Source organism: Ambystoma mexicanum, chromosome 6q (assembly GCF_040938575.1).
Source record: "Ambystoma mexicanum isolate Mex_15411 chromosome 6q, UKY_AmexF1_1, whole genome shotgun sequence".
Lineage (NCBI taxonomy): Eukaryota > Metazoa > Chordata > Amphibia > Caudata > Ambystomatidae > Ambystoma > Ambystoma mexicanum.
In genome coordinates, this window is record NC_090937.1 from 606,362,677 (window position 1) to 606,384,471 (window position 21,795).

The 21,795-nt window shown below is 46.7% G+C and overlaps 1 protein-coding gene across 6 annotated transcripts in view; it reads right to left on the bottom strand.

Moving 5' to 3' along the window:
• The window catches only part of LOC138516167 (malate synthase-like), a 494,080-nt gene that overhangs the window by 183,078 nt on the left and 289,207 nt on the right, over positions 1-21,795 (bottom strand). For all 6 annotated transcript variants that reach the window (XM_069631088.1, XM_069631089.1, XM_069631087.1 and 3 more), the window contains one exon: positions 10,445-10,523. In XM_069631088.1, coding sequence (XP_069487189.1) covers positions 10,445-10,523 — 79 coding nt within the window. The remainder of the gene's footprint in view (positions 1-10,444; positions 10,524-21,795) is intronic.

Consider the following 21,795-nt stretch of genomic DNA (forward strand, 5'->3'; position numbering starts at 1 on the left):
TATTCGTATTCTTCTAGATAGTATTCAATTATTCTGGATAATAACCAGCAATAAAATGAATCTTTATGAATCAGAATGTATGCCTCTCTGCATTTGAGGTGGGGAAATACTCAGGATTGTATGCCCATTATGGCTTTACCCTGATATATTCAAATACTTGAGTGTCTGGATCACCAATAATTTCTCTACTGTATGTGGAGTACATTTTCCACCCACTATTGGCAAGAGTATAAACGACATTAAGTAATGGGAGGTCCTGCACTTGTCACTCGCAGGGCGGATTAATGTCCTTAAAATGAGTTCAATACCCATACTCCTCTATCTCTCCCAGACTAATCCAGGGCAAGTTCTGGATACATGTATCGAGCTACTTGGCACAACAAAGGCCAAATTAAAAGTGACCATATTGAAAGCAAGCAAACAGATGTGAGGACTGGCTCTGCCTGTCTGGTTGGCATATCACAGGGCTTTCCAGCCAAGCTGCTGATAGCTCTTAGGTGGAGGATAGGAGAGGACACATCTGTCTGGAAAGTCGTAGACAGCACAATTATGGCTGGTAGGTAGTTAAAGGTATTTATTTATGCTTAAAGTAACAACGATGTTGGAAGCAGTCTCCACATGAAGAAAAACCTGGTCTCTCACACCAGTCCCTAGTGATGATGCAAGACTTTGGGGTTCCCGAAACCCCTCTTCTGATAGCTAATTTTTTTTTTTTGTTTGTTTTTTTATTTGTGTGTGTTCGTTAAGAACTTTACAAAAAGACGAGAAGATAGTTGCGCAGAGAAAACAAAAACAAAAGTCCAGTAACTGCACAAGGGTGGGACCATCAACCCTCTATCCTCTGCAGAGTATGTTGCAGTATTTTGATTGTTGCTAGGAGCCAGGAGGTTCGATCCCCTCCTATTAGTCTTTTCCAGCAGATGTCTTCGTCCCACCCACATTCCTCTGAGCTGAAGTGCTTTATGTAGGCCGATCTCAGATCTAGGGTTTCTGGGCATGAGAGCAGTAAGTGCCTGATGGATTCTGTTTTGGCGTTGCACAGACGACACGTGTTGGAGTCTGATAGGCCTCTGATGTTTAAGATCTCGTTGGTTTCGAGCAGATTCAACCTGGTTCTTAGCATGTAGTTTCGTGCCCCCCTTTTTGGGAATTTTCAGAGGTATTGCATCGGCTCGTTTAGTTTAGAGAGCGAGGGGGGGAAGGTGAAGAAGGAGTTTATTTCTGGTGGCTAGATCTTGAGTCTGGATCCAGTCTAATTCTTTCAATTTCTTGTAAACTCTCGAAGGATTTGTGATGAGGTCAGCTTCCGAGCACAATACTGAATCCAAAAGGGACGTGTTTTTGCCTTTCCAAGTTGTTAGCATTTTGACTTTGCCACTTTGTAGTTCTTTGTTCAACAGGCCAAAGATTTGCTCACTGTCGGCCGTGATACATTTCCTGAATAACCTGAGTGAGTTTAGGTTGACTGTTGCTGTTAGTGACAATAAGCTTAGCTCCCGGCGGATTGCAGCAATGGATGTGGAATTTGGAAGACCCAGGACCGTTTTCCAGAACTTGCTCTCCAGTTTTTGCCAGGTTCTTTCTGGGATTGTTGGCATAGCCTCAGCTCCGTAGGTGATTGAAGGGACAACTTTTTTCTTGTAAAAGTCTATTGCAGGGATGCACGAAAATTTGCCAAATTTTGAGTCGATCGCCTTTGCTTGAGAGGCTAATTTCTTTAGCTTGGTTTCCAGGGCGCTCTGCATAGATAATTCGTTTTTCGAGGGGTCAATCTGGATGCCTAGGTATTTATAGTCGGAGACCCTCTCGATCTCTTTTCCCTCAAGGAACCATTTGAATTTTTCAGAGGTTTTGTTCTTCTTCTGGCCTCCTTCCAGTATCATTATTTTTGTTTTTTCTTGGTTTATTTTTAAGTTGTTTTCAGCAGTGTAGCTCAAGAGGTTGGATAGCTGTCTCTGGAGGCCGATCTGGGTCTGATCCAGCAGTATTAAGTCATCAGCATACAACAGATGGCTTATTTTCGAGGATGCGAGAGCCGGTGGAACAGTATGATCCAGGCCTTCTGAGTCCCCGTAATCGCCGATATATGCAAGAAACAGTGCAGGAGCTAGCGGGCATCCCTGTTTTACCCCCCGCCCAATCTGAATTTCGTCTGATAGGGTGCCTCTTTGGGAAAGTCGAACCCTGAGGGAAGTGTCCGTGTGGAGGGCTTTGATTGATTGTAGTATTTCCTGTGGGCAGCTCCACCTCTCCAGTTTTTCTCATAAGCGAGATCTGTCGACAAGGTCAAACGCCTGTGAGAGGTCGATGAAGGCGATAAAGATTCGAGATTTTTTTTCCCAGGCTTTGCTTTTCAAAGTGCTGATCGCTAAGATGTTCGCCGCCGTGCCCATGTTTTTCTTGAAGCCCGATTGGTATTTGTCGTTACATGGGGCAGATTCAGCCCAAGATTGAAAGCGGTTCAGAAGCAGACTTCCAAAGACCTTGCCAATGCAGTCCAACAGTGCAATTGGACGGTAATTTTGGGGATCAGTAATGTCCCCTTTTTTGTAGATGGGAACGATGATTGCTTTTGTCCAGGACGGCGGCAGGGATTTCTGCTCAGAGCATTTCTGAAAGATGGAAGCTAACAGCGCTGCCCATTCCTGACAGTTATTTTTCAGGTCGATGTTTGAGATCCCCTCCGGGCCCGCTGCTCTGGAAATCTTCAGTTTTTTGATATGGTTGCTGATTTCTTGTTGGTCGTCCAGTTGGATCCAGGCTGACGTCTGGTCTGTGATATCCCGGCAGGTGGTTTGAGCGGGGACTTGGAAGACCGTAGAGAAGTGTGTGATCCATTTGTGCTCCGGCATGGCGTTGATTGGAGAGTTGTTGATTGAAGGCACCAAAAGATTTCAGCAAAGACCAGAATTCTTTGGCTTTGTTGCCACTGATGGCTTTTAGCATGATTTCCGCGTCTTGTTGGTATAGTCGGTGTCGGTGTTCTTTCACCCATGATTTATAGGTCACGATTGCCGATTTTAGTTTTTCTTTATTTGACGGATCGTTACCTAGTTGTCTTTTGAGTTTTCGGAGCTCCCGTCGTTTTGCCACCAGGGTGGAATCATAAGTATGCTTTGGAGATGTGGAGGGCGGGGCTTTCTGTTTTAAGTTCACCCGGTGTTTTAACAGCAGAGGTACATAATCGAGACTGTTTGTGCCCTTGGATCTTTCTTCCCCAGTATAATTTGCCAACAAAGATTTAACCGCTCGAGTTGTCAAGTTTAGGCGGTTTCCACGGGTGTTTGATTCTACTTCCATGGTGTAGGGTTCAGACGCCTTAAAGTGGTTTACCAGAGACATCGTCAGCTGATTGTGGTCGCTGGCTGTGGTCTGTCGGACTTCAAAGGTTTGTACTTTGCTCAGGAGGGGTCTGGATACGTAAATGTAATCTATGGTCGCGTTTAGTGAGCCTTGTTCCCAAGTCGGCAGACGATTCTCATTTGGGAAGACGAAGTTCAGGTTATCGAATTTTCTGGAGGACATCAAGGAAGACCATAGGTAACCTCTTTTCGCTGCTGTTGTGGTTTGAGAGGATGCATCCAGTATTCGCGCTTCCTTGGAGCATTTGGCGTTCAAGTCCCCACAGATAATGATTGAAGAGACCTGTCGTGTTGCTTGAATTTCGTCGACCAGGTTTTCCATCATTGAAAGGTAGGTCTGGTGATTGATGGCGGCTGGGTTCCAGTAGATATTAATCAACGCTATTTGCGATGGACTGGAGGAAGGTTTTTCGGCCCATTCGAGTAGTACTGCTAATATTGAGAGATTCGATTAAAGGGTGGACTTGAGTGTCAGCCCAATTCCCTGTCGGCAGGCCAGAAGGAGACCTGATGTCTGCCGACCTAGGGCTCCTTTATTGGCTGGGGCCAAGATTGTATCATATCCATCCATAGCTGGATTTTGTCTGAGCCAGGTCTCTTGGAGACAAATGATGTCAAATGAGGCTAGGTTTGCATCACCCGTTGTGGTAAGGTGTAAGTGTCCTCTCGTGTTCCATGAGCAAAGATGTAGTGAAGATATGAAGTGGTCGACTTTCCGTTTTTCCGTGGGCTCAGCGGGCCGACCTGCGGATTGCTATTTTGTGGCGTGGGATAAGGCCTTTGGGAGCCAGGCCCACAGCCCCTGTAGTTTCACGACTGATTTTGAGGATGTAGAGGCGCTCTCTGTTGGGGCTCCGATGTACGTCCTGTTTTTCTGCGCCATAATCACGGTCTTGGTCAAGTTGAGTAGGTCTGCTTTTGGCTGTTTAGACTTCGAAGTCGTCGCTTCTATGGACTTTTGCGGCTTTTCGCGCCTGGGGTTGACATGTTTGTTTTCTCGGTGGCTCTCATGTGGCTTTGAGGATGAGTTTACCACTGTTCGAGTGAGTTCTGAAGGTCTTCGTAGCTCCGCTTTCTTCTCTTTTTCAGGGGTCTTGTCCTTTCGGTCCGGTTTTCTTTCCGGTTGAGCCTTCTCCCGACGTTGGGAATTTTGAGGATCCCTTTGCACAATGTAATCTAGCGCAGCCAGGTCGTTTGTTGTGTCCGCAATTTTCGTCTTGGTGCGCTTTGATACTGGATGGATATAAGCTTTCGCTCTTTCGTTAGAGTGGTATGGGTCGATGATTTTTAGATCGGAGGACTTGATCTTCCGGAGGGTTGGGATCAGGCTGAATAGCGTGAGAATCCCTCTTCTATTCAGTATGATGTTGTCGTCGTTTTCAGCGTGTTGTTCAAGCTTGATGGGGGACTCCCTCGCGGAGCCATGTCTTTTCCGGTGTTGTTCAGTCCTTGAAATGAAGTGGGGTCGCGGGTGTTGCCCCCTTTGTCGGTTTTCTTTGGCTCCAAATGTGTGTCCTCTTTGGACTTTAGGTGGAGGTCCTGAGTTCGTCGCGTCGGCTGTAGGCTGTGTTGGGCGCCGGAGGCTGACTTTTTACAAGTTGACCCCTCGTGAGCTGGTGGGAATGTGAATAACACCGCTCGGGAGCTCATAGGGCTACGGGAGGTAGCGGGCTTCCGACGTTTGAGGATTTTCCTACGCTCTTCCAAGGTGGTAAAATTGTATGGGGAGTCCTCTTCTGACGATTCCTTTGGGTTTTCTTTTTTAGCATTTTGATCACCTTCAAGTGAAGGAGTCTGCGGATTTGGTGGTTGGGGCATTTTCCCACTTTTGTCCGGTAATGTATCTTGAGTGTCCTCTAGGTGTTGAGAGATGTTCATCTGGACCTCGTCTGCCAGAAAGTCCTCTGATGTTCTGGGAGAGGCTTTTGATGCTTTTGATGTTGTTCGGTTTGCCGCCGGACTCCAGGCCAGATTTCGTTCTTTCTCTTTCTTTTCAGATGAACGTAAACTTGGTTGCTTCGCTGAGTTTGGATTCTGGGTTTCAGTTTTTTCCCCAAGGGGGGGGGTTTTCTGGTCTCGTGCCTGTAAACAGGGGATACGAGGGGTCTGCCGCCCTCACTTGCGGTTCCGAGGGAAGCGAAGCTTTAACTGTTTCGTCTGTGATGTCAATCACCTCTTGCGTTTCAGAATTTAGTGAGCCAAGGTCCAAAAGCTGGTGGGGGACTTTTCTAGAGGGTGGAAGTGAAGGTTGTGCTAAAGAGATTTGGCCTCCCTGTTTGGCCCCCAAGTAGGATGAGGTGAGGAGGTTTGCCATGTCTTTATGGCCTTGTTCCATGTCCAACTTTAGGGTTTTGAATTTGTCGTCTAAGGCTGTGATGTATCCTTCCAGGAAGGTTAGTTTCGAGAGCATTGTTGCTTGCATCGCGGTGTTGTCTTTCAAATCTTCGTTAATGCCTTCGTATAGTTTGGTAAACGGGTTAATTGAGATGGTGACAGCTGACATTATTGAGAGAAGGTCTCTCTTGTGTTGCGCTGCAGGCTCCATTGGCGAGCCCTGGGGTGGGGGGCGCTGTTTTGGAGCTGGTAAAAATGAGTTGGACTTGTTTAAGATCCGTCTTACTACAGGCGAAGGAGGTAGATCAGGTGGGCCACCACTGAGTCTCCCTGGAAGGTATGATTTTAGTGGAAGAACGGTTGAAGCGCCGTCCTGCCGGGTGTCAATCGGCCGTTCCTTGTTTATTCTGGGTGAGGCTGCATTGTGTGAGGGAGTTTCAGGCTTTTGTTCAGTTTGCGGGGGGGTTGGCCTCTGTGTTTTGGCGGCTTGATCTTGAGAAGACTGTGTCCCTGACTGCCCTGGGGTTTCAGGGAAAGCATTTGGATTTGGTTGGGTTGGATGTGGGGAGCCTTTACTGAGGATTTGTGAGGCTTTAAGTTTGACCAGAGCCGAGTTTTCCCTGGGTGAGGCTGTTGGCGTCACGCCGACAAGCTTTTCTGTGGCTACGATAGCTTGATCGGTTTCTGAGGTTTGTTTTGACGTATTTTCCCTTTTAGATGTGTGCTGGGGCCCCAGTACTCGGTGTGGAATCGGGTCAATTTGCTTTGCTGATTTCTCCTGCGGGGCCCGTTTCGAAGGAGAAGCAGATTGTATGTCGTTTGCAGAGTTTTGGGGCTGAACACACGGATTTGTCGGTGGGTTTATTTTCCTCGCTTTTTCAGGGGGTTGGCAGGTTTTTATTGCCTCCAGTATTTCCTCGTCGGTAAGGTCATTTTGCCTGGAGTGGGGCTCTGGCGCGAAAGCATGAAAGAAGTCGGTTACGAGGGTAGCGACCGATGGCTTTATTGATTCCGAGCCCCCGGATTTTTTTGGTGCTTGACCACTTTTTTTGTTTTTTGACATCTGTAGCCCGTTTGTGCATTTTTGTGTTTTATTTGCAGGTTTTGAGGGTACTTTCTTCCTCGAGGGTCTTGAGTTTCCTGTGTCGGGGGACTCCGCCTCTTTCCTGCTGCGTTTTTTTTTGTTTATCAACCCTGCCAGGGGCGTAGGCTGGGGGGGGGTAGACTTTTCCAGGCCTGAGACGTTGTCTTTGTTTCCTATGGTCCCCGAGGCTCTGTGCTCGTCTACCGAGTTACGAGGAGAGACTTTTGATGGCTTGCTGGAATGCACTTGAGCTTCGGTTTGTAATGACATGTTGGTGTCTCGGTTTTTCTTGGTTGATGCTGCATTACTTTCGGGACCTATGTGCTCTTCTGAGAGGTCTTTAAATCCGTTTTGTAGCGGACGAGGTGGCTGCAAATCCTCCTCGGTGGGGGGCGTGGCCTTGTGGCCGTCGAGCCCTTCCCACTGTTGATCGCGTCCTGCAGGGGGAGGAGTGATGGAGCCAGGCTCCTCCCCCTGAAAGGCCCGCGGATGCGCAGCCTCTCTCGGGGCCATTTCCGGGATGGCCGTTGCCGAGGGAGCAGGACTTCGTTCTCCCTCCGGGCTGGCTCGCGGCATCTGATCCGCGCTTCCCACAGGTGCGGGCCCCCCCCCGCTCACGGTCCTCGATCCTCCCTCCGGAGGTCATCGGGTCCCGGAGCTGTGAGGGTGGGGGCCACGGGCGAGGGAGCGCTGGCCGGGTGCTGGCGGAGTCCGTGTCCAAAGCAGGAACTTGTTGGCGCGGCCGAGGGAGCGCCAGCGGGACACTTTCAGGGTCCGGATTCAGCGGATTCAGCGCTGGAGGCGCGGTTCCAGGTATCTGTTGATGCTGGTCCTCTGCTTCTTCTAGGCTTGTTTTTTGGCAGGTTGTTGCAGATTTTGAAGTTTTTGACCCAGGTTGTTCGAGAAGGTCCCGTTTCAAGCGAGCGTTTGCCATTGTTGCTGTTGGGGTTTTTAAATGTTTATGAGGTAGACCCAGCAGATGGTGTAGTTGTGCGCCGCGATGTTGTAGGCCTTTTGCAGCGTGGGTTCGCAGTCCGTGGCCATGTCCATGGAAGTAGGGTCCGCTGATGTTGAGGCCATTTCAGTCGTTTCAGAAGTGCACAGACTGCCACAGACTGCAACTCTGCAGCCAACTCCGCTGCCGCTCCGCGGCTGGGTGGGGGTTTTATGGGTCCTCCCACGTGTAAAGACTGGAAACAGTAGAGAGACTCCTGTCTCTGAGAGAAGGATTGGAGTGACTGCCACAGACCTCAACTCTGCAGCCAACTCCGCGGCTGGATGGGGGTTTTATGGGTCCTCCCACGTGTAAAGACTGGAAACAGTAGAGAGACTCCTGTCTCTGAGAGAAGGATTGGAGTGACTGCCACAGAATGCAACTCTGCAGCCAACTCCGTGGCCGCTCCGCGGCTGGGTGGTGGTTTTATGGGTCCTCCCACGTGTAAAGACTGGAAACAGTATAGAGACTCCTGTCTCTGAGAGAAGGATTGGAGTGACTGCCACAGACTGCAACTCTGCAGCCAACTCCGCTGACTAATTGCACGTGTTCCATACCCCAAGGGGCTCATTATGGGTTTGGCGGTGCGGGGAAAAAGTGAAGGTAGTTCCGCTTACTTCAATTTTTCCTGCACCGTCAAACTACAAGTTTGCCGGTATTACCTCTGGCAGAATTACCGGATGGTAAAATCCTCAATGGAGTCCTATGAACTCCATAAAATGAGGATTTGCACTGCCAAACTGCCACTTGTAATCCGACAGTATTACTGCCAGAGGTAATACCACTGGTGGTAATACCGCCAGGCGAAGTGGCCATAATGGTAATACTGTTTGGTGGTATCTCAGTGGTATTACTGCTGAGATACCACCAAACTCGTAATTAGCACCTATTTCTGGTCCAGCCAAAAGGTCTGTTGGTCTGTCTTGTGATTTACTGAACAAACTGGTGATTGAGCTGCAGCTTCACTGTTGTACTGAATTGAAGCAATGAGCTACCAAATACCACTTTTTCTGTCCGTATGATCTCTCTTCCTCCTTCCTTCAAACCCAGTGGTTCTTGCCCTCTGATGCCCCGACTTCTCCTCTCAACCCCGGCCTATATCTCAGCCTCTTCTGCCTGCTTTGGGCCGACCCAGCCTCCTTGTTCCTTCCTACTTTGTCTATCTGTGGTATTGTTCTCCACCTCCTCCCCTTCGCTATCACCCTCTCCTCCTGATGATGTTACCTTCTTCTCCTGTCCCTCCAATTAACCTTCCCTTCTTAACCTCACTGCCTCCTCTGAGGTTACCAATCTTCCCGTATCTCTGGATGTGACAAACACCTACTTTCTACTACCTCTACCACCTGTTCCTTTCTACCACCTTCGCCTCCTCTGGTCACCACCTCCTCCTTCCATCTTGACGTTACAACTTCTGTCTGTCTCTCACCGTCACCCCTTTAGTCACTACCTCCTCCTTCTCTGTTGATTTGGCGCCTCCTTCTGTCCACTATCTTTGGCTCCTTGTGCCACACCTCCTCCCACCTTCTTAATGTTACAACCTCTTCCTTCTTCTTTTCTCCCTTTTGCCTCCAACGCCTCCAACTACTGCCTACCAGACACATTATTGCACTCCAACTGCCTGCTCCAACTGCTTTCTCTAACAACCCGCATTGACTGACAGGGGCCTCTGGGTTTTCCAGGGTACTGGTCCCTCCCCCTGGTTTGGGCTCCCTCTTAGGGTCTGAACCTCTGGTCTGCAATTTGTTAGAGGCTGGGATTTATTTCCAGGTTTGTCACAGCTTACTTTAGGGGCTAGGCCAAGTCTTCATGTGGCCTGTCTGTCATCTAAGAATCCCCTACCCCATTTCTACTAATACCTACTATTGCCTGGCAGGGACCTATGCCTCCTACTCCAGAAGAGTGGGAGAAGGTCTCCTACTCCAGTAGTCTTTTTAACTCTTTGCAATCTGCATGGCTGGCTTGTGGTAATCTGGCAACTGTGTATCCTCAGAGATGGACACAATGCATGGAGACAATAGGCCAGTAGGTTTATATCAGTTGCGGGTAAACCTGCAGTCGGAAACCTGTGAACTAATAACATACTATCAAGCATAGACATTCCGAGCTCGGGGAGCAGCTCCCAGGGTCTCTGGAATGACTTTGCTGCTATGGTGGAATGGTTTCTAACAGTAGCCGGATATACCTTGAAAGTATTGTGTGTGTAAAACTATGACCAGATCAAAGTGTTTGTTCCCTCTCAGATGTTTTCTGGTTCTATCCAAAGGGAACTCTGACTCTTTCAATCGGCAAGGGGGGTTGATACAGATCTCTTCTGTAGTAGTTCCCTGCCACACGACTTGGACCAATGGACCAGGGGAACATTTTCCACACGGCTGCCAGGTAAATCACCCATTGTCTCTAAGAGGCATCTGGCCCACCAGTCACACCCTTGGTAGTCCCCACAGCTGACCATGTCACATTACATTTTGTGATTTGTTTTGAATGGACATCTCATTCCAAAATGAAAACAGCGTATCAGAACTACTCCCCACTGAAATCGAGGCTAGATTGTACATGTCACCATGCTGTGTGAAATAAGATGACAGCAATGTGATGTCTCGTAATAACTAGCTACTTACAACCAAAGGTTTGTAAAATGAAAATTATACCACGTCTAAAAAAGAGGGTTACCTTCTGCATTGACTCTACCAGTCCAATGTCGTACACCATGAATCCATCAACACCGGCTCGGATTTCAAACAGTTTCAACCTGAAAGACAGGAAAGATCTGAGCTCACTTACCTATAATGCCTTATCTTTAATTGAATTCCACAGTTTAATCTGATTTTGCTGGGTGAACTCAACATATTAATTAATCTAATCAAATCAACTCATAACAGAGTTCCATGCCTGTTTTATGTTAATAAGTCACATTTTAGTGAATGCTGACATGAAACGTAAAATGACAGGTTAATTGGTTAGACAGTTGAGATGACGCATGATGGTCACTAAAGCATTCTTCCAATAGCTCTCACTCTGAGGGCAGATGTGGAGAAAACAAATCTTTTTTTGTGCTTTTCTTCTGCATCCAGCCAGACCGATTGCCACAGGGTTTGGAGTTTCCATGTAGTTACCCAAAACCTTCCTGAAAGCTTCGAGTGATGCAGGGTATGGCCATCCTGAACTCTGCTGCATGGCTTAATTCCCACAGCATAAACCAAGTTGAACCCATTCCAATCAACTGGACAGTGGTGACTATCACTACCTCTGGGTGTGATTTAAGGCTTTTCTCAGTCATGGAAGCCAAAGGGTGACCTGACACATTTAAGGCAAGTCAGGAGGAAACATAGAAGAGTCATGGGAAATTGAACTAGCTATGAGGGGACATAGGAAGGTCAGAAAGAGGCTTAACACCTAATGGAGATTGTTCTAAAAAGGAGAGGAACTTAACAAAGAGTTAGCCATCTTGTCAACTGAAGACAAATCGGTCAACCGTAGCAAGATGGGAAAGGAAGTATGTTAAGTATTTTAGGGGATATGGAATAGGGGAGGAGCGAGTGACTACAAAAGTGATCAGGAACTAGAAGTACCATGTTAATGGGATGGTATCCAGTGGTTTTTTCCCGACAGTAATTACTTCAAAGTAATTACTTTGAAAACTCTTCGAATTATATAGGGGGTTTTGCGTTAATGGGGTAAAAGAGGTTGGGAGGGGGAAAGGGTAAGGGTACAAGTGTAGCAGAAGGGGAGTTTGGTGGGACCCCCCAAATTTAAACAAAGATTTCAAAGTGATTTTTCGAATTAATTAGCGTTGGAAAAATGACATGGAACCAATGGAATGGATGGGGAACTGACCAGGAAATAAGATCAAGGGTATCCCCAGGGTCGTGGGTAGTGCTCATGGTCATCTGCCAGAGCCCCAGCATTTCCAGTTTGTTCCATACAGAGACAAGAGAGGAGGGCATTATCCCACAGAAAAATCACCAGCATCTATACGCTTATGGTGGGTGAGAAAAAGATAATTTCTTGGGCTTGAGGTGGCCTCAGCAAATGTGGAGTCAGGTAGACCACCAGGGAGCAATAAGGCAAGTGGGGGAGATCCGAACTTTGACCAACAGATGGTCTGATCTGGCTATGTGATCAGGTGGTAGTATGGGTAGGGCATGGTGCTCTTTGACACTAATACACCACCCCCCTACCAACCAGGGCAACACGGTCAGCATGGAGGATCCTGAATCTTTGGGGAATAACCCAGTCTAATGTGTGACCTGATTGACAGGCCTTTGTAATTAAGGCAACATCAGGCTCAAGTAAGGATATTAGCTCAAAAACATGTAGATAATGTTTTACCAACAATTGAGTGTTAAAGGATGGATGAAAGGTTTAGTGTTTGGAGCAGTCGAAGGAGGAAAGCAGTGGAAAGTGGCCAGGAGCAGTGGAAAGCATTGAAATGGTCAAGTAACAAGGCAGCTATGGATATTACCACGTCCAGCAGTACACATGCAGGCACGGTCTCTATAGGGTCTACAAGGAAGCCAAATTTAAATTTAAAAATCTGGACCAGGAAGCACTGTGGCGCAAAAGTCCACTACATGGAGTTCAGAGGCAAAAATGAGAAAATGCAGGGGTGCTTTTGCAGATCTCACAATGACAGTATATCCAGCACACTGTCCTCACTTTTAAGAGTGCAGTACTCTGAAGTACTCAAAATTCTTAGGAGTGAGTACAGTAAAATCCCAAAAATACCCTACAATTAATAAAATAAAAAAATAGATATTTTATTTCAACTATCACATAATATATTTATTTCGCTACATTAAATCTGAAAAACGGCACCATCCTTCATGCGGAGACAGCTCTATCCAAACCATCTTAATGCTGTTTGATTAACGGGAGAGGGAACATGGATGTTTCAACACACTCAGGCACTGTCCAGGCACTGTCCAGGCACAGAACATTTGTATTGGGCATTTATATCGTGCTAAATGCCAGACCTCTCCATCTTCTAAGCGCCGACATTCCACTTACCCTCTAATGCTAGGTGCCAGTATTACCAGTAAGCACAGTGAGAACATATGCCATTATCCACAGTAAGTACAGAGAGGACAGGTGCCCATATCCCTTGTTAACCCAAGGCTATGTGGCATTATTCACAACTAGAACAATACGGTCCTATTCTATTAACGCCAGTAAACACAGTGAGGTCAGGTGCTAGCATCCACAGTAAGTCTACATCCCATTATCCATAGTTACCAAGCAGTGAGGCCTAAACCATTAGTAAGCACAGCAAGGCCAGGTGTAAGTATTTAGAGTAAGTACAATGAGGTCAGGCACCATTTCCCCAAGTCAGTACAGTCAGAACAAAGTCTATGAGGTCAGATACCAGGTTCCCCAGTTAGCAGAGCCAGACCAGATTCTATTAGGCTAGCAAGCACAGATGAGTGTAATGCCAGCATTCCTAGTGTGCATAGTGAGGCCGAATTCCAGTATTTCTAGTAAGAAAACAGAAACTAAATTCCAGCATTCCAAGCAAGAAAAGTGGAGTCAGATACTATTATCCCCAGTCACCACAGTGGGGACAATGTCTATTTATTTATTTTTTGCAAGAGGGTTAACAAGTTTTATTCAATAAGACATACAGAATGCTATAATTCAGTAAACAGTTAAAGGCAAACAACAACAATGAATCCAATTGAGCTTAGCAAATGCTTAACAACAAGAGTAAAATACCCAACAACAGTCATAAAAGATCCCAAAGTAAGGGAGGAAAAGAGAAAGAAAAGAAGACAAAGAAAAAGAACCGAAATTCAATAATATGTACAGATCTACTGACCAAATAATAAGACTGTATGCAACAATACAAACCAAAAAGTAAAAACCGGTTAGCAATGAAATACAAGCAATTACAGAAACTCAGCGGCCCAAATCAATGACCTATACTAACCGTAGACTTCAAGGAAACTACTCCAGATGTCCTCAAACTTATCCAAGTCCCCAGCATTCTTGAAGATGGTTTTCTCATAGGTTGATATTGTGAGCAGCTCATCCACCCATTCATCAATACTAAAGGAGCTGCTTGACTTCCAGAACCTCAATATCATTCTCTTTGCGAGCATGCATGCCCGGAGTAACCAAGTTGTCCTGCCAAAGGTGAGCTCCTCCAGACTAGATACATCTCCCAGAATCATCAAAGAAGCTGACATGGGGACTGCACAATTCAGTATCTGGGCCGGAAGTATAGCTCAAGGGCAACGCGTTTGTCTTGGAAGCAAGACAATGCAGAGCAATACAGGTTGCAATCCTGGTCCCACGCTTAGAGACTGGTCTCTGGCATTAAGTGCGTTATAAATGATTAATTAATTATTCCAGGTAGACACAGTGAGCATAGTGAGGCTAGATGAGTATATTCCCAGCAACACAGTGGGCCTCATAACGAGGAGGGCGGTAAGTGGTTAACGGCGCCAGTAAAGGTGCCGGAGCCGTTAACCCTGTACCGCCCTATTACAAGGTCCCCTTGCGGGACCCGCTCTGGACCTCTGGTTTTACCAGACGTCCTTTGCGGGTCCCGCTAGGGGACAAGCATGCTAACAACGGGCCCGTCATTAACGGGCCCGTTGTTAACATGCTCCCCATTCCCATTGAGCCCTATGGGGGCTTAAACGGGAATGGGGATGGACCGGGTCCGGGTTCCCTGAATGGGGAAATACCGGGCCCTCCAAAGTCAGAATTGCCCAGTATTTCCCCATTCAGGGACCACGGACCCGGACCCCAGTTTGGAGGCAGCCATGCCCTTATTAAGGGCATGGCTGCCTCCAAACTCGTAATGAGGCCCAGTGAGTCCAAATACCATTGTCTGCAGTTGGCAGAGTGATAACTGATTCCATTTAGACAGCAAGTGATGTGATAGAAGGTGATATTATCCCAGTAAGGTGTAGGGAGATCAGATGCTAGTACACACAGGGCCGCATTACAAATCTGACGGTCCGGAAATAAGGGAGCCGGTAGCAATGTACCCTTTCTGGACTGGCTAACTACAACTCTGCTTTCCTGGAAATGTGTGCCCGGCAGGACTGACCGGCCGTGTGCAACGGCCCCAGAAAGCAGAGTTGTCACAGAAGCACCGGCACCGTTAGCACGGGTGGCGGTACTTCCATGTCCCTACTCCCATGGAGTACTATGGCACTCAATGGGAATGGGGACTAACATTTTCCAGCGCCTGACTTCCTGATCTGCCAGGACTTGTAATGCCCCGGTGGCAATGGTTAGTCAGGCACCGGAAACAGTGTTACAATCCGGTGGCAAAGTAGCACCAGCGGGTTACCTGCAGACTTGTAATGAGGCCCACTGAGAACAAACAAGGCCAAATGTCATATCCTCAGTTGACATGGCCTAGCCTAATTCCGTAAGGTCAGTGAAGTCAGAGACCAGCTTTTTCCATAAATTACGACTAATTCTATTAGGTCCACTAAGCACAATGAAGTCTAATTTCATTAGACCCACTAAATACAGGGAGGCTATATGCCAATTTTCCCAATGAGTTGTAAATATATTAGACCCAGTAAGCACAGTGAGGCAAGGTGCCATTATCCAGAATTAGGGCAATGAGTTCCAACTAGAGTATGCCCAGTAACCAGGCCAAATGCTAGTATTCCCAGAAAGCACCACAAGACTAAAGGCCATTATATCTGTTTAACACCAGATAGCCTAATTCCATACCACCCAGTAAACATATGCTAGTAATTAGTTCTGAACACTCTCTAAGTCTCCACCTCACCTGTTTCTGTATAGCCTGAGGAGTGGAGTTTTAGGCAACAGAAAATGGTTACTCGAGCTACAAAAGAATTTAGTGATTGCAAGGCTTTTCACTGCACATTTTCAGCCCACCAATCAAGATTTAAGATGGCATACTGATGAGCCCCACGGTGCTGCAGAACCACCTTCCAATATCTCAATTCCAATGCTCGAGATGCTAAGCAAGAGTATAAGCCACCCGGAACTAACATGAGCCTCCTTATTGATGTGATGTGAAATGCCCTGGGTGCGGGACATCTTCTGCCACAAAAAGAGGCGGCACAGACTTAAAATAAAGAAGCCGTACCTCTTCTTGGCCGGAGGTCAGCTGCATCTTGTCTCCCTTGTATGCAAGTGTTTTACTGGAAAGGGGCTGTTAGGTAATCTTGCACTGCCGAGAGTACATCATCTGGAAACGAAGGTGTATTGTTTGCAGCGCGGTGCTCTCTGATTACTCTGATCAAATTGTTGGCGTCATCCCACCTACCCCATACTGTGCGAGGCAGGTGCCCAGGGTAACCAGTGAGATGGAGACATCAGACAGAGGCCACTGGCCCTAGAAAGAATGCTTGTGCAGCCTGAATGACCCCATCTCTTTCTTCTGAAACTATTAACCTTTCTGGAAGACACTATGCCGTGTTGCCGTCCACCTCCAGCCTCATCAGGTTCTGGTACCAGGAAAAGAGGGTACCAAGGTAGCCAGCAGGTACATTAGCCTCGCCATGGACAGTGGCGACTATGAGGGGAACGATGCTGTCCCTTTATCCTCTATTCTATCCCCGCCCATCAGGAGCACTGCAGCTCAAGCAGGCCCACTGCCCCAGCAGGACACCATGGTTCACACAATGTTTCAGAGAGCTCCCGTTTTGGAAATTGAAATGAGTGGTACCTCAGCTGCCCAGGGGACCAGGTGGGACCTATGGATGGCAAGGGTGGATATGTTCTTCGCGGCCACCAGTGAGACCGATGATCCAGCCGAGAGATTGATGCTCCTATCTTATGCTGGCGAGGAAGTACTCAAGATCTTCAAGATGCTGCCTGCGGGAGACACTTTACCCAAAGCAGCAAAAGGTGCACAGATTTTACAATCTCTCTCATTCCACTCGCATGACATCAGCCAACACACTGACAGGGCAAAAGGAAGCAGACGCTGAGCATCTCGTTTCCTTACTGAACACGCAACCACAACAGGAAAAAACAGATACTACATGGATACATGCCTTCATTCAGCATGTAGATTTCCACACCCCTATGCCTCCAAGGTAAGCCATAACCATAACCCCTAAACACCCCTACCCCCGCATTGGCATATAACTATGTAATGCCACATCATAACCTCATCAATGCATCCATAAATATTCACTGACGCACACATCTGTCTGTGACGCATAAGATTAACTATAACCATGCATCCATTCCTTTTCACTGGCACACACTATGTCGTGATACCTCCATAACTTTACCTCCCACCACTGCTGAAAAGCACACCCACCTCTGTTGTGCGTCACTACCCAACAAGCATACCCCGAGTGATGGTCCTAAAACCATACACCCAAACCTCCTATTGGAAATGCATGTCCATGATGCCATTGAAACCTTCCATCCACTCTAGACCCCCAGCTTGTGTGGGATCCATAACAATATCAATACATCCAGATCTTTTTGGGATACACGTCCCGTGATTCCATAACCATAACAATAGCAAAATATCCAGAAATATCTATGGTTAAACATCCTTACCAGGCACCCCTATGCCCAAGAGGCTACAATAACTGTACATCCATTCCATTGGCCCATACCATGGGGCTTAAATACTATGTATCCCTACCAGTCACACCCAGCCTACAATGGTGCAATTACCACAGCACTAACTATACATCTTTGTCTGGGGAGGATAGCTCAAGGGCAATGTGCTCGCCTTGGAAGCAAGACGACACTGAGCACCACAGGTTCGATCCCCGGGTCTGCCTTTAGAAACCTCTGGGTATTACGCACGTTATAAATAACCTATCATATCATTAACCACACTAACACATGATCTACATGATGCAGGACAACCAACACACCCCTGTGTTGGCTATGTTTTCTTGAGTTGCACCCCGGAACTGAGTTTACGTGTACTGTCCTCTTGATCATGGCTCACATGATCCCAAGCTTCCATCAGCTCATTCCTCACAGAAGGAAAACATGCAAGCCATAAAATGTCTATAGAACGAGAGAACAATAGCTGTAGGCCATGCCAAAAAATTTCAAAAATGTGTGCAAATGCCCCGAGTCCTTGCTGCAGGGAGCAAATCTATTTCTAGAATTCCTGGAAAGAAAAGGTTAATATTCAGTCGGAAACCTTGTATATACTAGGCTATGCCATGCTACTCAGTCCACCCTGTCAACACATGAAACATCCATGACAAAAAACCTTGTGCTGCAAAGAGCTGTCAGACTTGTACTATTTCACTAATTCTGATAAGGCACATCCACGCATTAGAACTACGAGCCACTGCACTTCCCACTTCCTTTATGTCCTAACCCAGCATTACTAATATATCCATTTGCTATTGTCCCTTTGATGAAACAAGTAACCACTTAACAGTCCACATAGTGCATATACATAAATCTCAAAGATGCAGCCTCAGCTTGCTATGCCAATACTCCCGGCATACTCTGATATCACATTGTTTGCCGGAAACAGTGCATTCAGTAGCTCTCTCAACATATCCGAAGACCATTCCTCTCAGTAGCCTACTTATCTCTGTAACAGCGCCACGATGCTTATGGGCTGTTGTGCGCTATACAAAAATAAAATAAATAACTAAACCGCGGTACCGTATGCTCTTCCTGTGTCCTCCCCACAGAGCGATCACTTGATTCCCTGTTGGCTCGGCGCCCTTCGTACCGACGCCGGCCTCTCCGTGCGTCACGTTGCCTCGACGCTCACTGACGCCTCCTTTCCTCTCTGTCAGTACACCTTAGTGAAAGGGCCTCCTGTGTACCAAATGTCCCTGTCCTCACCCCTGGGAAGCTCCTTTACATTTAGATACAGAGCGCGTCCCCTTATTTGCTTTTTAAGCAACTTTATTTATTACATACCCCAAACCGCCAATGCCATCAACATTAGTCATAAACAGTGAGTTAGATACAAGTCACAGCCTCAAGGCTAACCCTTCAAGGATACTTAAAAGGTCCTGGGGCCGTCACTTGCTTCCAATTAAGGAGTGACTCCTAGTAGCTGCACACATCAAGCTTCCCCCAGGATTTTACTTGGAACCTTTCTCTTTACAGAGATCATTTGGTACAAAGCCCAAACCTTCTTTGATTTTAAACATCCACAATGACATTCGCTTAACCATTCAAACACTCCATAATCTTCTGGCAAACATGGAATCAATGGGTGCCCAGTTCCTATGAGCGTTCACCTTCCTCAGCCTTTATAGCCGCAGCTGTGCATTGACAGCTACCTTAGCTCGTGTATGTTGCTCTGGGTGATGGGTCTTCTTTTAAGGGGTGGTTGGTAGTCAGATGGCTACTCCTCCCAACACAGCACCCCTCGGTTTGCTTTCTGGCCCCTCCTTGGACCAACTCATCACCAATGGTGTGAAGTGACATCTCATGACTCGCACACTGGTTATCCTTTAAGTTACATGATTGAGCTACAAGTACATCACATAGCAGGTCCCACTGGTGCCCACCAACCAGGCTACATCCTTCCAATTGCCATTGGTGGAACTCCAGGTGACAGGGCATTCTCCGTGGTGTTGTTAGGTCTGGAAAAGATCTGGGGCTATGCTAATCTCGGAACTGTCGGGACTGGGGGCTAGCTAGCCTTTTGGTTGTAGCCAATGTTCCCTCTAATTATTTTCTCCTATGTGCAGAACTGGTTGGCTGTTGTGCACACATTATCTTCTACGTGCGCAACTGACTAATGAGGTGAGCCACTTTGTGAGCATGCATATTTAGTGAACTACCAAGAGAGTTTGGAAAGGAAGGTCTTCTTCCAAGCCACTGCATCAACCAGTGCAAGACTTTAGCATCTGCCAAAGAACCCTGCTAACGTAATTCTATGCAGAGAAAAATATATGTTTTATGCCACTGGAAAATAACTCATGTCACATGTATTCCAAAACACATATCTTGTGTCATAACTGATGTGGCTGTCAATCAATTCAGAAAGAATACAACATTTGCTGATGGATTAATGGCAATTCAAAGCAATGTGTCAGAAAACATGCTGATCAGAGTTCAAGTGCCACTTTAATTAAGTAATTCAAGGGCCAGGAGAACATGCTTCTAATAATGTGCAAGGATGATAATTGCATCAAAATAACTGCACCTCAGAATATGATCACAAATTCCTGTGCCTCTGCTTACTATCCACATTATGTTGTGTGGGTAGTGATGACACCAGCAATTATAGCCAAGAGAAATATGCACCATCAATTTTACTCCCTAAACAAATGTGCCTAACATGAACGAGAAACAATGAACATGTTGCAGTGGCCTAGCACCTGGCAGCATGAGCTGTGTGCAAGTGGAGCGGAGGTTGGAATGTGGTGAGGGGGCCTAGAATCTAGGTGGTACCTAGGTTCCAGGGATGACGGTTGGTGGGGAAAGAGAGAGAGCCAGAAGAGTAGAAGCTTGTTACCTGCTCTCCTTCCTCTCTCTACTCACCTTCCTCCCTGTAACTGGAATAAAGGAAGCTTACCTTCTGTACATATCTGGCTCTGGAGTGGTTCCTGCTTACTACTTGATAAACCCTGCCACCCAAGACACTACACATCATTGCTTCAACTCACAAAGCTCCACTGATATTTTATTAGTGACCAGAAGGAACTCTAATATTAATGCCCAATCTCGAAGAGGAATTTTAAGGGGAAAGAACATCTTTTAATACACAGAAAGTATCCCTATTGGGAAAGCCAATTACTTTTTTACTCCCTCAAAAATCATTTGACTCCAGGTAGGGAGCAAAATCTGATTAGAGCCCTGCTTCCACCCCCGACATAAGGAGTGAAATTACAGGGCACATAAAGTCATTAGTTTTGCCCACACTTACGCACCACAGCCTAGATCAAATGTACACAAGAGCCTTACTGAGGTTTATTATAGAGCCCTGTTGAAGAAAATCACGTATATAAGATACAACTGATTTGGAGTTTCTTCTTCTGTATCAATGTATCACTCATCTAATTCTTTGTTATCAGTTAAGATGCAGGGAGATGCTAGAGACGATACACAGAACACATGGTTATACTGAAAAGCCCTCAGCTGCTGAGCATAGAAAGAAAAAGGTGCTGTTGTCTAGATGGTTTCAAGTGAAAAAAATTCTATTCATTTTACTGAGAAAAAAAAATATCGATTTAGAAAGACTGCTCTGTGACCGCACAGAGCGGTCTTTCTAAATCGAACTGTCATGCCCCTGCCGCACACACGTGTACGCATGGGCTGACATGCATGGCGAGACCCAGAGGAGCTGTTGCAGGAGTGTCAGGTGCAGGGGTGTTGCTAGGGAGTTCTAAGGGGGCTATAGCCCTGGGTCTTTTGGTTGTAGCCCCGGAGAGCAGCTCAGGTGCTACAACCAAAATGCTAGCTAGCCCCGAGTCCCGCCAGTCCCCGACATTAACTTAGCCCCTGATCTTTTCCAGACCTAGCAACACCCCTGGCCAGGTGAGTGTGTCTGTGTACATGTGTGGGGAGTAAGTGTGTTATGCTGAGAAGGGGGTGGTGGGTGGTGAAATGGGGTATTCGTGGGGTTAAAACCCCCGATTAACCAGACAACCAGTGGGAGAGGGTGGGGCTGGAGAAAGATCAACTTGCAGGGGCAGTATGTGATATTTCGGCATTTTAAAGCCAACACAAAATGGGCGGAACATTTATTTTTGTGTGTTCGGTCTTTCAAATGTGGAAATATCACAGAACCATCTAGAAGGATACTAGACTTTCCTATTCTTTAGCAAACAAGCAACACATTTCCTTCAGTATACTGCCAAAATGTCTGCCTTTGTTTTTTAAATATGCTGCTTTGTTCATCACAAGCAAGGAGTGATGACCTGTGCTTTTCCACCCATACCCTTCGCAAGGCCCCTGTACTAGCCTCCAATACTAGTTGAGAGCACTGTAAAAAGAGAGGGATTGTAGCAGTAAACATCCACTGGAAAATTTGCAGACCCACAATACTTTGCAAGCAAGGCATATTTAATGCCTCAACATATGTGGATTTTAAATAATGTCATAACTCTGCATGTAAACAATTATTT